The sequence below is a fragment of the Sardina pilchardus genome, chromosome 9, assembly GCF_963854185.1.
Source record: "Sardina pilchardus chromosome 9, fSarPil1.1, whole genome shotgun sequence".
Lineage (NCBI taxonomy): Eukaryota > Metazoa > Chordata > Actinopteri > Clupeiformes > Clupeidae > Sardina > Sardina pilchardus.
The window spans coordinates 24,713,538-24,728,046 of record NC_085002.1 but is presented as its reverse complement, the minus strand read 5'-3'; the positions used below and the strand labels follow the sequence as shown (position 1 = coordinate 24,728,046).

General features: G+C 43.9%; 2 protein-coding genes across 3 annotated transcripts in view; both read right to left on the bottom strand.

The window, feature by feature from the left end:
• Positions 1–30: 30 nt before the first annotated feature.
• On the bottom strand, positions 31–3,612 carry LOC134092320 (golgin subfamily A member 6-like protein 25). The gene is made up of 4 exons (XM_062545121.1): positions 3,526–3,612; positions 3,018–3,306; positions 702–2,163; positions 31–501 (listed from the first exon to the last, which is right to left on the bottom strand). Exons 2-4 carry the CDS (start codon positions 3,291–3,293, stop codon positions 167–169), a joined length of 2,073 nt encoding a protein of 690 aa, XP_062401105.1. The 5' UTR covers positions 3,294–3,306; positions 3,526–3,612; the 3' UTR covers positions 31–166.
• An 875-nt stretch (positions 3,613–4,487) lies between these two features.
• Positions 4,488–14,509, bottom strand: part of LOC134091735 (taste receptor type 1 member 3) — a 13,220-nt gene continuing 3,198 nt past the window's right edge. Inside the window, exons 4-14 of one of the 2 annotated variants that reach the window (XM_062544365.1) lie at positions 12,106–12,182; positions 11,880–12,012; positions 11,556–11,611; positions 10,667–10,802; positions 9,988–10,288; positions 9,217–9,573; positions 8,460–8,870; positions 7,747–7,950; positions 7,362–7,482; positions 6,482–6,852; positions 4,488–6,114 (exon numbers count right to left, since the gene is read on the bottom strand). In XM_062544365.1, the coding sequence (XP_062400349.1) occupies positions 5,542–6,114; positions 6,482–6,852; positions 7,362–7,482; positions 7,747–7,950; positions 8,460–8,870; positions 9,217–9,573; positions 9,988–10,288; positions 10,667–10,802; positions 11,556–11,611; positions 11,880–11,995 (2,646 nt within the window). In that variant the 5' untranslated portion in view covers positions 11,996–12,012; positions 12,106–12,182 and the 3' untranslated portion in view covers positions 4,488–5,541. Of the gene's footprint in view, positions 6,115–6,481; positions 6,853–7,361; positions 7,483–7,746; positions 7,951–8,459; positions 8,871–9,216; positions 9,574–9,987; positions 10,289–10,666; positions 10,803–11,555; positions 11,612–11,879; positions 12,183–14,509 lie in introns of both variants that reach the window. The other variant, XM_062544364.1, reaches the window with a different exon arrangement.

Genomic DNA, 14,509 nt, shown 5'->3' with positions numbered 1-14,509 from the left:
ATAATGTCATTTTGTGAAATCAAGGCATCCTTTGTCAATTAAACATTTATTAGTTGAAAGATGGTGCAATCATGCCTCTTAGAAACGTGACCGGACTGATAATCAAACTTTTAAGCTCAACACAACAAGCTTTTCATAGGGAGTATAGATGAGGCGTACATGTATTTCACTCTGTCCTCCCATCCCAACCAATCAGCTGTTCCTTCAGCGGTGTGCTGGCGCAGGTGTACGTCTGTTGGCCGTTGTGGCGGTCCAGGTTCCTGTCGGCTATCCTGTTCTGCTGCAGGATCCAGGCCAGCTGGGCGCGGAGCTTCTCCTCCCTCTCTCTGGCCTTTCTCTCCTCCTTCTTTCTCCTCCGCTCCGCTTCCCACTGGAGCCACTTGGACTCCATGTCCTGCCGTCTGGCCTCCGCCCGGAGGAGCTGGACGCGTTTCTCCTGCTCTCGCTCAGCCCGCGTGCAGGTCCTGCCCAGCCCCAGCGGCGCCCCTCCCAGAGCAAGCACTGAAAAAAAGATCATATTTATTCATTATTTACAGATATGGCTTTAATAAAACAAAAATATATTATATAATATTTGTGTACTATACATATTTATAACACTAAATACGGGTACACAGCTCACAGTTACCCTGGAATATCTGGATACTAACATACATTACTTTAAATAACTGAATTATGTAGGTTGAAATTTTGTATCTTGCCTGAGACATATGTTTCTTGGCCCTCATGCTGTTCCCTGTGCATTGTTCTGACTATCTTTCTTCGATATCGCTCTTTCATTTTGTCATTGACCCACCCAATAACTCTTCTCCTCACACTCTTATCTCTATCAGGAGCCGGAGAGCTGCTCTCCAAACGGACTTCATCCTCCCCAGAGCTCACACTGCACTCGCTTCTCTTCTCTGGGTCTGTCAGTGAGAGGATGTCATTCTCAAGTTTGTCCCAGTCCACTTGTTGTTGCCTGTCTGTCTGACTGTCTGTCTCGCTGTCTGTCTCATTGTCTGCCTGACTGGCTGTGTGTTCTCCCTCCTGGCTGTGTGAGTCTGTTTCACTTTCTTCGGGGAGATTTTGTTTTTTGGCCTCCTGTTGACTCTTGATTTCCACCTCTTCGTCAAACTCCATCAGACTACGTTTCTCTCTTAGCAGCCTCAGCTTTCTGTACTTTTGTAGACTGTCCATAGAGTCTGTTTCGCTCTCCACCTCTTGTTGACGACCTTCTGTGTCGTCCTCCACTTCGCTACATCCGTCCTCTTCTTGCTCTGACTCATTCAGCATCTTTCTCATCTCTTCCAATCCACAGGTATCTCTCTCCTCCCTGCGTCCCTGCTTTCGTACCCAATTTGGGTTCTTTTCTCTCAATCTCTCTTCTCTCAGATCTGATACTTTAGTTCCCTCATCTCCATCAGTCTCTTCTCGTTGCCTCCTCACCTTGTATAGCTCTGCCTCAGGTCTTTGCCTGCTATTGCCCTCAGCATTGATTTCTTTCACACGTCCCCTGAGCTGTCTCTCTGTCTCCTCCTGCTGGTTGTCTAACCACGTTGCCTTTTCCTGCCATTGGGTCAGACTCTGACTTTGGCGTTCTGTCTCACCAGACGTTTTCATGTCTCTTTTTGACTCAATGTGTCTCTGCCTCTTTTTCTGTTTCCTCATCTCCTTGTGTTGCTCCATTTCCCTCTGTCTCATTCTTTGGATCACCTGCTTTTCCAGACGTTTGAAACGTTTTTCCCTCTGGTGTTCCTCTTTCTCCACTTCGCTTAGTCTCTCTCTGTCTCTCTCATCTCTCTCCAGGTCTTTTATTTGTGTCAACTCCTTCTGCCACGGACTGTTTCCCCCCTGCTTTCTCCATTGCTTCACCTTTCTCTTCTCTTGTGTTCCGGACTGATCGGGTTCTTCAGGTGACAGTTTCTCAGTGTCCTTCAAGCTGCTGCTAGTCGTCTCTTTGAACTGACGCGTTCCTCCCTCTTCCTCACGCTGGGACCCCAGTAGATGCTCTATCTCTGTGGTGTCCTCTACATCATGTTTGTGTCTTCTTGTGTCTGATTGCTTCTCTCTACCCTTCTGTCTTATCACTCCTTGACCTCTTTCCTCTGTAGGACACTGTGTCTCATAGTCTTGCCATCTCTCCGACACCCTCTTCTGTTGCCTCAATCTCCCAGAAACCATCTGTAAGATTTGAAAAAGCCATGTTATTCACTTGATAAGGTATGGTCAAACTACTCATTAATTTCTCTTTGGACTAGGCACTGCAGAATACCCCAGGACATTCCCATTCATACTGTTAATCGTTAGTAATCACTCCAACATGATCATAACATTACGGTAATTCCAAACCAGTGAATAGAATTAAAAATGTCATGTCAAACGTTGAGTGAGAAAATGGAGTAAATGGAGTAGGGTCAATGTTCAGTTTAGCATGTGATGTAGACAAGTCAAGTCAAGTCAAGTCACTTTATTTATGAAGCGCGTTTTTCTATGCACAAATGGCACACCTAAAGCGCTGCATGCAGACATCGACATAAACAGACATATTACAAATAATTTACAATAAACTAAAGGAAAATGCTGGATGGAGTGGCATGATTCACCAGCATACCCGCAGACATTTAGACAGGAAACAAACAAATGAACAAATGCCTCACACAGACAAACAACACTCCAAGTCCAAAAGGCAATGGTGGCTCTTAGCCTGACATGAACGCAACACCATTGAGTCCTTCAACAGTCCCATCAGGCTGCAATTATTGTGTGTACAAGAGCACAGCCTCTCTCACTGAACTTGGCTCTTGAGTGATATTCTGCTTGAGATGGTCTTTCCGGTAGTGACATTTATGCACTAAACCTGTCTCTCTACTCTATGTACCAGTGTGTGTCCCACTGATCTATAAAGAATAGTTATTCTTTATAGATCAGTGGTGTGTCCCTGTATCAACATTGTTATCTGATTCTGTCTGTGTCATTTTTTTGTGTTCTTCAAGTGTAATTTTACATTGTGTCTGTGTTATTTCCCCTCTCATTACCTCTTCCTTAACATAGTTGGAGATTCCCTTCTGGTCATCTGTCAGAGGCTGTGTTTTCTTTCTCCTATCAGCAGTTGGGAAGGCATCGGTGGCACTGTCATCAGAGTCGCTGTAGTCATCAACCCAAGCAACTTTCCTCGGACTTCTCGGCTGCAGTCGTGCGGGATCCCTTGATGATCTGCAAGTGTTGCTGCCCATAACTTCAGGCCTTGCTTCTTGGACCATGATTTGGTCCTCAATCCAGCGTTGAAGCTCCTGAAACCCACCATCTTCCATCTTTCTCCTGCCCCTGAAAGGTTGTATGAAAATAGACCAATTTTGTTGCATACATTTCCTGTACATTTTCAGTGTAGCATATTAGATATGGCAAATATGCTTGGCTTTCCCATGCTTATTTAGGCCTATCCATACAATTTTAATTATATGTTGCTTGGCATGTCATTTACAGTACTTGAAGTACTACATACTGTATTAAATCGTGTCAGTGTAGTTCTAAGTTATATGTTACCTGAGGGGCTCCTCTGGAGAGTAGCCCTGGTCAACTTCTGTCAGCTTACTTAGCTAGCTGGTTAATTATTTACATCTAAAATGTTACATGTTCAAAAAATGACACAGGTGAACTAGTTAAGCATCGTAACCATGGTCACCTTTTCCAGAAAAAAAAAAATCAGATTCTAGAATTTCTATGGTGATACTGCAGCATGTACTGCAGGCTTGGTCTGGAATGTTCAGATGATTCTAGAGTGTTGCAACTGTTAAAATAAATCTCTTGTGTCCACAGGAATGTATGTTGTAATCTGGTTGTAATGGAGGCTCGTGTCTCTGCTAACATACAGTAATCTGGAAAATGTCATCATGTTATCAGTATCACTACTAGTGCAACATGCCCTCATACAGCCCTAGAGGTTCTTTTGGAGAGCCACGGACCTGATTTCATTTAGAATCCATCGATAGACTCCAGTATGACATGGAGACACATGTAAAAGAATAATAAACGCTTCATAAACTAAGTGCATGTTGAACCACTGAGGTAAAGATAATTTGACCTAGCGTTGGTCAAATAGTGACACAACAGATGCTCATCAGAAGACTGTAGTGGGCGGTTGGGGATATACATCTTGATCATTGAATTACTGTAAGATTGCAGGGAGCCAATCCAATCAATGTCCTAGGCTAAAGTGAGAGATTTTAAATGTAATTCTGCCCACTGTAGAGAGCCAGTGGAGAATAACTAGGAGAGGAGTTACATGTGTCCTCTTTGGCTGATTGAATTCTGTATCAGTTGTAACTGTATCTTACTACACAAGCAGGTAAGCCAGTGAATTTACAATAGTCCAGCTTGGAGATAACCATGGCCTGTACAACAAGTTGTGTGGATAATAATGTCATGTAGGGAACATGGTATTGCAAATAAACGGAAACATATAGCTACATTGCAGAGCCACTTCAACTTTATTAATTCATGCCGAATAATTGATACACTACTGTGCACAGCCGCTCTGACTGACGATGCTGGCAAGCTAGAAGCAGTTAGCTAACTATGGTTATGGCCATGGCTCTGGTATTTAGCAGGTGCGTTTATCCAAAGCGGCACACAAATAACACCAACACAACAGTTACATTTAATAGTAAACAATTCAAACATTGGTAATACTACATGTACATGAAGGAGAATAGCAATAACCAATAATGCCGATTCAACCAATAGCTTAATGAACTAAATACTATAATTTATAAACCATAGTAAACTACCGTGCTCAGCGTAAGTGAATATACAATGCAAAAGTTGACTAAAAAGAGGAATAAAAAATCTTTTGGAACTTTTGGAAATTGATCTTAATGCCTTATTTATTTATTATTTTTATTATTTAAAAAAAAAAAAACTAAATAGAAAAATAAGGAAAAATCTAACCTAAGGACACCGCTTTCTTTGTAATTTATCGCAAATAAATAAATGTTTTCCCTAAAAATACAAGGGGCACAAGTGAGTACACCCCTACAGTATGTTAAATTCCCATAGAGACATTAGTTCATGGATCCAGGATCCTATGCCTCCTGATCAAGTTCCCCTGGCCTTTGGAATTAAAATAGCCCCACATCATCACACACCCTTCACCATACCTAGAGATTGGCATGGTGCACTTTCCATAAGATCATCTCTCAATGCAAATCAAACCAGCTGTTAGGCTAACTGAAATAAAACCATGCCAACCGTGCATGTTTCTTTAAACCCCTCTTTAAAGACCCAAAACTATTACAGGAATGGAGAGCACTGGGCAACTCATTGACCTAGCATTTATTAACAGACGTTCATTAGAAGACCACAGTGTGTGGTTGGATCTTGATCATTGAATTAAGATAGCAGGGCGAAGATTCAGTCAGTGTCCCATAGCCGAAAGTGAGATATAAAAAGTTTATGCCTTTAAATTGACAACCGTTCATTCTTATCAACTAAACGTGAAGTTTTATGAATTCTCTTCAAGGACAGTTCAGTATGATATGTCAGCATTTGTCGTCTCCTGGATCATTGAGCCGGTTGCTCCTGGGGGGGTGTGATGGCCCCCTCCAGATAGGCCCGGAAGTGATCTGCCGTGTTCAGCTCGGGCCTTTTCAGCAGCAGGTGGCACTTGGGAAAGAAGTAGGCCGCCACCAGACCCATGTGGCTGGTCAAGGTGACCGAGACGTGAGCGATGGACTTGTTCTTGGCGTCCAGGCCCGTGTAGATGGGCACGAAGATCACCCACACCACGCAGTAGGCCAGCGTGGAGATGGTGATGTCGCGCGCCATGTTGTACTGGCCGGCCGGCTTCAGGGCCATGAAGGTGCACATGAAGGAGACGAGAGCCAGCACGCCGGGGAAACCCAGCGCGATGCCGAAGCTGATCAGCGGCGTCACGGGGCAGCTGAGGAAGCGCGTCACGAAGTTGACCTCCAGGTCGGAGCGGAAGCGCGTCAGGGACGGGGCCTCCTGGACGAACCAGCCGCAGAGCCCCGCCTGGACGCCGCTGCACGCCAGCACCACCAGCCAGCTGCCCGGACCGCGGAGCGTGTGCAGGTGGGCAGAGATCTTCTCGGGGAACTCAGTGACGCACAAAATCTGGGGAAGAGAGAGTGAGACGTGGTGCTCATGATGCTTTAGTGTTTTGGTACAGAATAGCTTGAGGAAATGAAAATGAAAATGCCTCCAGTGAGTTGCTTGCACACTAAACTGCATTACAGAATGATGCACCAAATAATAGTTTTACAACAAAATTGCAATAAAGGGTAGAGGAGGAATTAAATATCCGATGGTATGGTTGCTTTCGAAGAGGCAGAAACAGTTAAACATCACTCCTATGTTCCAGTGGATCCTTTTTTATTTGACTTTTATTCAACTCTCAAAATGGACTGAGTTACTGCGTAATGCTTGGACCTCTAATAAAACATAAGGTGCTTAGGGTGAATGCTTTTGCTTTCCCTCTCACCTGTAGAGAGATGGCTAAAATGGTGGACAGCGTCACGGTCGGGAAAATGGCATTGAGTGGCAACTGCAGGCGGCACACCAGATCCCCTGGCGTGCCCAGGAAGAGCACAAGGCTGGCGGAGCATCCGATCAGGCAGAGCAGGGACAGGCCGCAGAGTGCCCCTCCGGCGGCGTCCACCACGGGAGTGCCACGGTGGCGCAGGAAGAGCACCCCGACAGCGACCTCACACACCAGCACCACGACCCCCGCCAGGATCAGGCCCAGGCTCTCGTAGCTGTCCCAGGTGAGGTACGTGTAGGTGGGGTACACGCAGGAATCGCTGCGGTCGGTAGACCACTTACCCTTGGGACACTGGGTGCACTGAATGTCATCTGTGAAGAATGATGCATTGAAGTTTATTCAAAGGTCTGAGGATAAAGATATATCTGTGATCTCCTGACTGCAGTCATTCTCTCATTTAACAAGGGTAGTTGTTCAACAACCTTTTGACAAATGCACCCCAGGAAAACATAAGCCAAATAGCCCCTAATTCATTAGTTCACATTCCGAAATTTGCATAAAAACATAAAAGCATAAAAGCATAATTAAGCATAAGTGCATGTTTGGCGAAGGCTCTGGCCAGGGTCTTGAAGTGCTTAGCGGAATTGTGCCGGACTCTACTGTGCAGGCAGGAGTCAGGCAGGATTCCGCCATGTACCCCATGATTCTTTAACTATGGAAGACGGGAGGCATAAGGGGAGGTGGTGGGTTGCGAGCTGCAACTTCGGCAGGTAGACTGTGAATAAGTAACCTGACTGATTGAAGAAGAAAGCGTGGCACTTCCGTATGTAAACGCCATTTGTCCAACACAGTTCCTTTTAACTTAAGCAGACAGACACACCGGTAAGGTTCTGGAATGTTCCCGCTTCGCATGGGATGCAGTCATAGCAGCAGGAGTGGAAGCCTTTCACTCGTCGGACCTCTCCAGTCTGACATTCCGCAGAGCAGGTAGACTCAGGGACCTGTGACAGAAAGACTCTTTCAGAGATTTACTTTCAAATACTATACTGGTTTTTCTCTGATTTTCAGTCTCTCTTTCTCTCCTCCTCTGTCTGCCATCAATCTGACACATCTGAAAAGGGTAAGATGAAAAACACTTCTTCCACGGCTTAGTTGATGTATGTTCATTCAGAAAAACATTTTTCAATTTTCGCCGGATTTACACTATAATCTGAAAGAATACTAGGGTCTGGATTTTCCAGGCTAACTGTATACCATGTTCTTACCTCATCGGAGTTTGTGTGCCAGTCAATGAGTGTGCTGTTGATGGACAGGTTCCTAATGAAACTTCCAATCTCTCTAAACTCTACTTGAGATGTCTCCCAGGTCCACACCAACAAGTCATAGCCCATGCTGGGGTTCCCATCGTCATCAAACTCAAAGTGAGTTCCATTTATGTCGAAGGACACATTCTTCAACACCTCCAGCAACTGAAGGGGGTAAGATTATGATAAAATAAATTTTGATTAAAAGTGTTGAGCAGATAAATAATAACAAGTTGAACTGTAATAAACAGTTTTACAACAGGAATCTTGTTTTTATTTTATTTTTTCTGGGAAGAACAATGTGATTACACTGTGTTATAGCTCACCAATCCCTGTACCAGAAAAAATAATGAATCCTAGTGAATGATAATGTAAATACACTATAGCCCCCCCCCCCCCCCCCCTTTAAAAAGTCACATTTATTTAAAGGATACCTAAAGAGACTTAGTGTGCCAAATTTGTCAAATGTAGCTTTGGTCCATATTTGACCGTTAGTGTTCAGTGCTTACTGTGGACACTATTGTAACATGCAACACACATCGCGCTATGGCGTGCAAAGTCTATTTGCTTTGTAACCTTACCATGACTGATAATATAGTGAAGAGTTTACTTTAGCGCTGTAAAAAAAACACAGGTGAGTATAAAACAAAATTCACCATCTTTAGAGAACATACCTGCCATGGGTAGATGTCGTAGCGGGACTGCTGTGGACACGTGGTGGCGTTGCAGCCCAGCAGGCTGTGCAGAGCGTGAGCGACGCTGTAGACGGCCGCGTAGACGCTGAAGGCGTTCCTCTGCAGCAGCGAGTCCTCTATCAGGCTCATGTTGTCCGGGGACAGGTGCCAGCAGGCAGGGCACGGGTTGTCCATGGAGGGGATGTCCAAGCTGCCATTCGGGGAGGGCTGGCGTTGGATCTGGGAGAAGAGAGCCTGGAAGTAGGGCTTCAGCTGGCCCAGCGGGTGGCTCATGTCGGCGAAGGCCAGGATGGTGCCCACCGTGTTGATGCCGGGCAGCGTGGCGACGTCGTTGTGCAGTGCCCAGGCAGTGCTGCCCACCCACACTGACGTCATGTTCTGGAGGATCACCTGCATGTGTGCAGAACGGTCAAACAGGAATGCCAAATCATCGCCAATTACAGAATTACACACAGAGAACATGGCACCCTAAATAACAGACTCTGCATTCTGATTTGTTGATAATAAATTAGTGGCAGTTTAACTGAAGAGTTTAAACTGTTTAATTAACCTTTCTTGGATATATGCTCATGAACTGACCCATTCAGATTCCTAGGCTAGTAGTTGTTTCCTGTTTCCACACTGAATGAGCACACTTGACTTGGCATTTTTCAAAGGATTTTCTGCACCACAACGGAATTAGATTTTTTTTTTGCCATCATGCCCTACTCCCTGCAGCCCCCGAAGACTGACTGACCTCTTGAAAGAACATGGCAGCGGGCTGAGCAAGAGAGAAGAGCACCACCACCCCGACCTTGGTCTCCGTCACGCTCTGCAGGATGTCCCTGATGGTGTGGACGGGGTCGCTGTAGATGGGAATGAGCCCCTCGTAGGCCACGCAGATGCCCTCCTTCGACGCCAGGGCGGAGAACTGCCGCTGGCCCTGCCGTCCGTACTCGTCCTCGCTGGCCACCACCGCCACCCAGTTCCACTGAAACCTCTTCAGCAGCTCCACCATGGCCGCCACCTGCCACTTGTCCGTGGGCACGGTGCGCATGAAGGAGGGGTACAGCTGCTTGTCGCTGAACTTGTCGCTCGTGGAGCCGTAGCTGATCTGATCAGAGTGAAGGAAATGACGGTAGAATGATAAAACGTTGGCACTGAAGTTTCACACGTGTTTTCACTTGCAATTCATACTGTACATTTTTTTCCATTCAATCTATTTTTTTTTTAGGTACACAGACAAATATGCTGATAATGTCTAGCGCTAACCTTAAAACTACACACATGCTGTGTGTGTGTGTGTGTGTGTGTGTGTGTGTGTGTGTGTGTGTGTGTGTGTGTGTGTGTGTGTGTGTGTGTGTGTGTGTGTGTGTGTTTGTTTGAGCATAGAGTCTGTGTGTAGTAATAGCCTTTATTGTCATTGTAAAAGTACAACAAAATGTACAACCTGTGCGTGCTTTGCATGCACACCTGCACAGTGTCACCGGGTTACTGTTTAACAGCTAAGACGTTATCTTCAACCAACCTGTGGCATGAGGAAGAACCCGAGCAACTTGCCGACAACCGATGACATTTCCGAGGTCAGTGGGCCGATGACGGCCACGGCCCGCGTGGCGTAGTCGGTGTAGTTGCACTGGACGGCCACCTCCTCCGTGGAGCCCTCGCTGAGGAAGAGCAGGGTCGGCTTCATGATCACGGCCGGCTGCTGGCACGTGTCGTAGGTCTCGAAGCCCAGGCTCACCCCCGGGAGGACGCTGGAGTCGGCGTTTATGGTGTCCACCGAGAACTTCATCACCAGGGACAGAGCTAGGCCAAGGCTGTTGATCCTGATAAACACACACAACGATTTACACTTAAGTTTTGAGTACATTTATGATCATTTATACTGTGGTATACATTTATAACTTTACTATTACATGTCATCTTTAACTGAAGCGTATCATTAAGCATTCATCAATTATATAAATGGCTTGTAGTGTTTCGTATGATACTAAAGAAGAGATAGCACTTTGAGATCATTGATTTGATGTAAAGCGCAATATAAATAAAATGTATTATTCTTTATTATTAGATACAGATTCATAAATAGCCATGACAATAGGAAGACAAGTACGATGATCTGATCTTCATGGAAAGAAAGTGAAACATTATAGCCTTGAAGGCAAGTTGGACGCATGACTTGAGATGTTGAGATGGCATCTTACCTGTTACACTGTATGTCATCAGGCTCCTCCCGTTGGCTCAGATTGCTGGTGAGCTCGTTGATAGGAAAGAGTCCTCCGAGCAGTATGTCTCCTTGAGATCTGAAGAGATCTGTGCTGATGTTCTGTAGCCAGTTAGCTGACCCCATATGGACAAAATGTGTAAAAAAGGGAAATACATTATCACTACATCTTAGATATACCATGACCAGATCTGATAAAATGAGTCGCATGCAGTGACCAAACATTTATAATTGAGATTTTGGTATCAATGGACAGAGGACACTGGGAACTTTAAAAAATGATATCGTGGTCAAAGTCATATCTTGAATTGTCTAAAAAACTGAGAAAATCACAAGTTACAGGTTACAGGCAGGTACAGGTATAAACATGTTTGTGACTTCACATTCTTGTCTTGAAACTTCGGAAAGTTCATTTTGAGTGCCTCTTCTTTCATATAACATTAAAACAGAAAAATCAATATGTTCAATGGTTTCTGTAGTAATGCTACGACCTGTATCTCAAAATTAGAATGTGCGACTTGTGACACATTTCATCAGATCAGGTCACAGTTGTTTATTGGATGTATTTTTGAACATAGCATATTATCTGCATGATGAATATGTGATGTTAAATTGGAGCATCCAACGTATTTACTTAATACTGTACTGTATACGGTACATGTTTACCAGTACTTATGTATAGACCCTTTCAACAAGGAAAACAACAACAACAACAACATACTTGAACATTCTATTTTGTTCCCAACCTACTTCTGCTGCATTAAGATAACATATGGAATGTTAAAATGGAGACCTTGTGAGAACAACTATGATACTGATAATTAAATTCTTGAAACGGTCTATAGCATTTTCATGGTATATTTCCTTACCTCTGCCCAGTGAACACAAACAGCAAAGCAACAGCACGGCATTCTGCCCCGGCATCCTAGAAGTAATAGAGAGGAAATGGCTATCGGGTGAGATAACAGCACAGCACAACAATAACTGCCTGTTCTGCTCTCACGTGATAAAACAAAATAAATACAAACTACACTATCAATATGCTTCATGAGAACAGTCTTAAACAAAGCTGTGCCATTGAATGTTGGAATACAGCACATTTTCTCTCAATCGTTTGATTAAATGGCATAAACTCTAGCTATTAGAAATTGGCTATTTATTAGAAATTTCCCACAGAATCGGCATTAACTAACCTGCATGCAGGGAGGGGACACAGGTGTGGATATCGATGGCAGATGTGAGCTCTCGAGGATTCCCCAGTGAAATGAACCAGTGATGTTTTCAGCAGTGGACGCAGAGATACCTGCATGATCTACCAGGATGTTTCTGTGCAGTGTTGTAGGCAAATCAGCCAAGGTACTGAGACACAAGATCAATTCTGAGGACATGGAAATCAGGTTTCCTCTGCCACACCCTCACCTTTGCATTGCGGTATATGTTAGGCTACAGCATGTTGACCTCAGTAGTGTCTTTGGGAGAAAATGAGAGGCAAAGGGCTGGAAAAACATGAAAGCAAAATGTATTAAGTTATACATTTGCATCACGTCATAGAATTGTATGTCTTTGCATGGTGCTGTGTGTTGTGCTGTGTCGTTTTCTGTTCAGCGTTTTTGTTGCATTTTCTTATATACTGTGGGTTGTGTTGTGTTGGGTTGTGTTGTAGCCCAATGTCATTTGTTTTTTTATGAGTGTCCTTTTTGAATGTTAAGAGCTTCCTAGGAGCTGTGCTAGTTTTAGTATCGTGTGCTGCTCTGTGCAGGTAACAGCAGTGTGTGACAAGGGACAATTATGTCAGCCTACACTGCCTTGCCTCATTGGCTTGGGGCCTTGGCTGCCAGTGTATTTGCATAGGATTTGCCCCTGTATGCTTCTCAGAGAGACCATTTATGAGGACAAAAACCATCAGAGCTTATTTACACATCTTGGTACCGCAGTGGGACACAACTGAAGCCTGGCAAGTGGGGTCCTGTATGATTTAAATATGTTGTGCTTGCTCAATTTAAATATATTTACTTTTATCTTCTGCTCCAACCTGCATAATGAAGGTTGATGACACATAATTCTATTTTGGTTTGTGTCATTTGCGTTATACATTTGCTGAGGTCAACAGGGGTTTTGCATGTAAGACTCACAAGATACCTGATAGGAACTGTAAAATATATTGGTGATGTTACTTTGAATGAAATTTTGAATAGTTTGGGTTATTGTTCATTTACATTCATGTGGACAGCAAAACCTGATAGCCTATGCCTAAACCTAACACGCACAGTGCTTTGTATCTCTAGTTTCTGTATTTTAAGCACTAGCAGTAATATCTTTATATTTAGTACATTTAGTAGCCTACATTTACACACATTCATGGCATATAACAAGTGAACCACAAATGTAGGCCTAATCTTCATAACAACAACAGTACTACTATACCTATTTACGCTACATCTAAATCATAATCAATGTACCATCATATCCGCACCCGAGTTCGGTACGGTTGCGTTCACATTATAAAAGACAACCGAACCATCGGCCCAAACGAACCCAGGTCCGGTGCAGGGTAATGCGCCCTAAGAGTGTCAAATGAGGAAGAGCGTTTTGTTGTCAGCATACTTAGGGAGCAGTGTGACTTGTGCTGAGATCCAACACTCATGACAGAAACTCTGGTGTAAAGGACAACTGCTGTTGCCTGACTGACTTGCCAAAAATTAAACGTTGGGGCTGTCAAATATATCGAACCATATTAAGTTACAATTCCAAGGTGGAAAGAGTAATTCCCTAGATCAGGGCTATTCAACTTCAGTACCAAGAGGGCCGAATGGAAAAATCACTGGGTTTTCAGGGGCCGCATAAAATAAGACGCCGCAAAATAATTGTATCCAACAATATTTGATAAAATCAGAGTAAAATTCAGTTCAATTCAATTGAATTTTATACACTGGCATATAAACTAAGAACATAGCCTATTATCCATATCCATAAAAAAAATCTTCTCAGACAGGTGATAGGCTGCCACACAAACTATACAAGTAGGCCTATTTGAAAACACCCAGGCTAACCATAGTATTTCATACCTGATGTCTGATAGCTGCCGTATCATGCATCAGTGGGAAAAATTGCAGTGTTGATTTAACTAGCCTACTTCAAGATAATTAGGCTCATAAGTGTTTCAAACACACACAGTAGCCTACAGCGCCAATCTCTCAAATATACTTAGCATTGAATTTAAAGAAAAAGTAATGCCAGCTCTGCCTCTGTTTATCTATTTCACGATTTCTTACCGCCAAAGATTCTAAACTTCGAGCCTGCGCAAATCACAAACAATAACATTCCCACGAGTGGAGTGAAGATGGCTCTGTCTAAAGAAACGTCTAACTGACAACGAGAATCGTTCATTTTACCCTCTGCAACAAGTACGAGAATTTCATGTTTATTGTGCAACGAATCCATCGCTGTAAAGAAGGAATATAAAGTCAAGAGGCAATTCTCTACAAACCACAGCTCCTTCACTAACTTTCCCGAGGGCTCGGAGGAACGGAGACCGGGTATGATTGTAACATTTTTGATTTGCGCACGCTCGAGGTTTAGAATCTTTGGCGGTAAGAAATCGTAATTTAATCAACATTTAATGATAACATTTAAAACTAGTTACACATTTGGAAATGTCAGTTTGTGTAGTGATGTGTAGTGATGTGCTGTGTTCTCTGAGTGAAGATAACTGGAAGAATTAGTCTGGCCAATAGGGGCGGGCCGACAGTGCGCTACTCGCCAATCATATGAAGATCTATGCACACCCGTCAAAGCGAGTTCATTCTCATGACGAGACACGCGG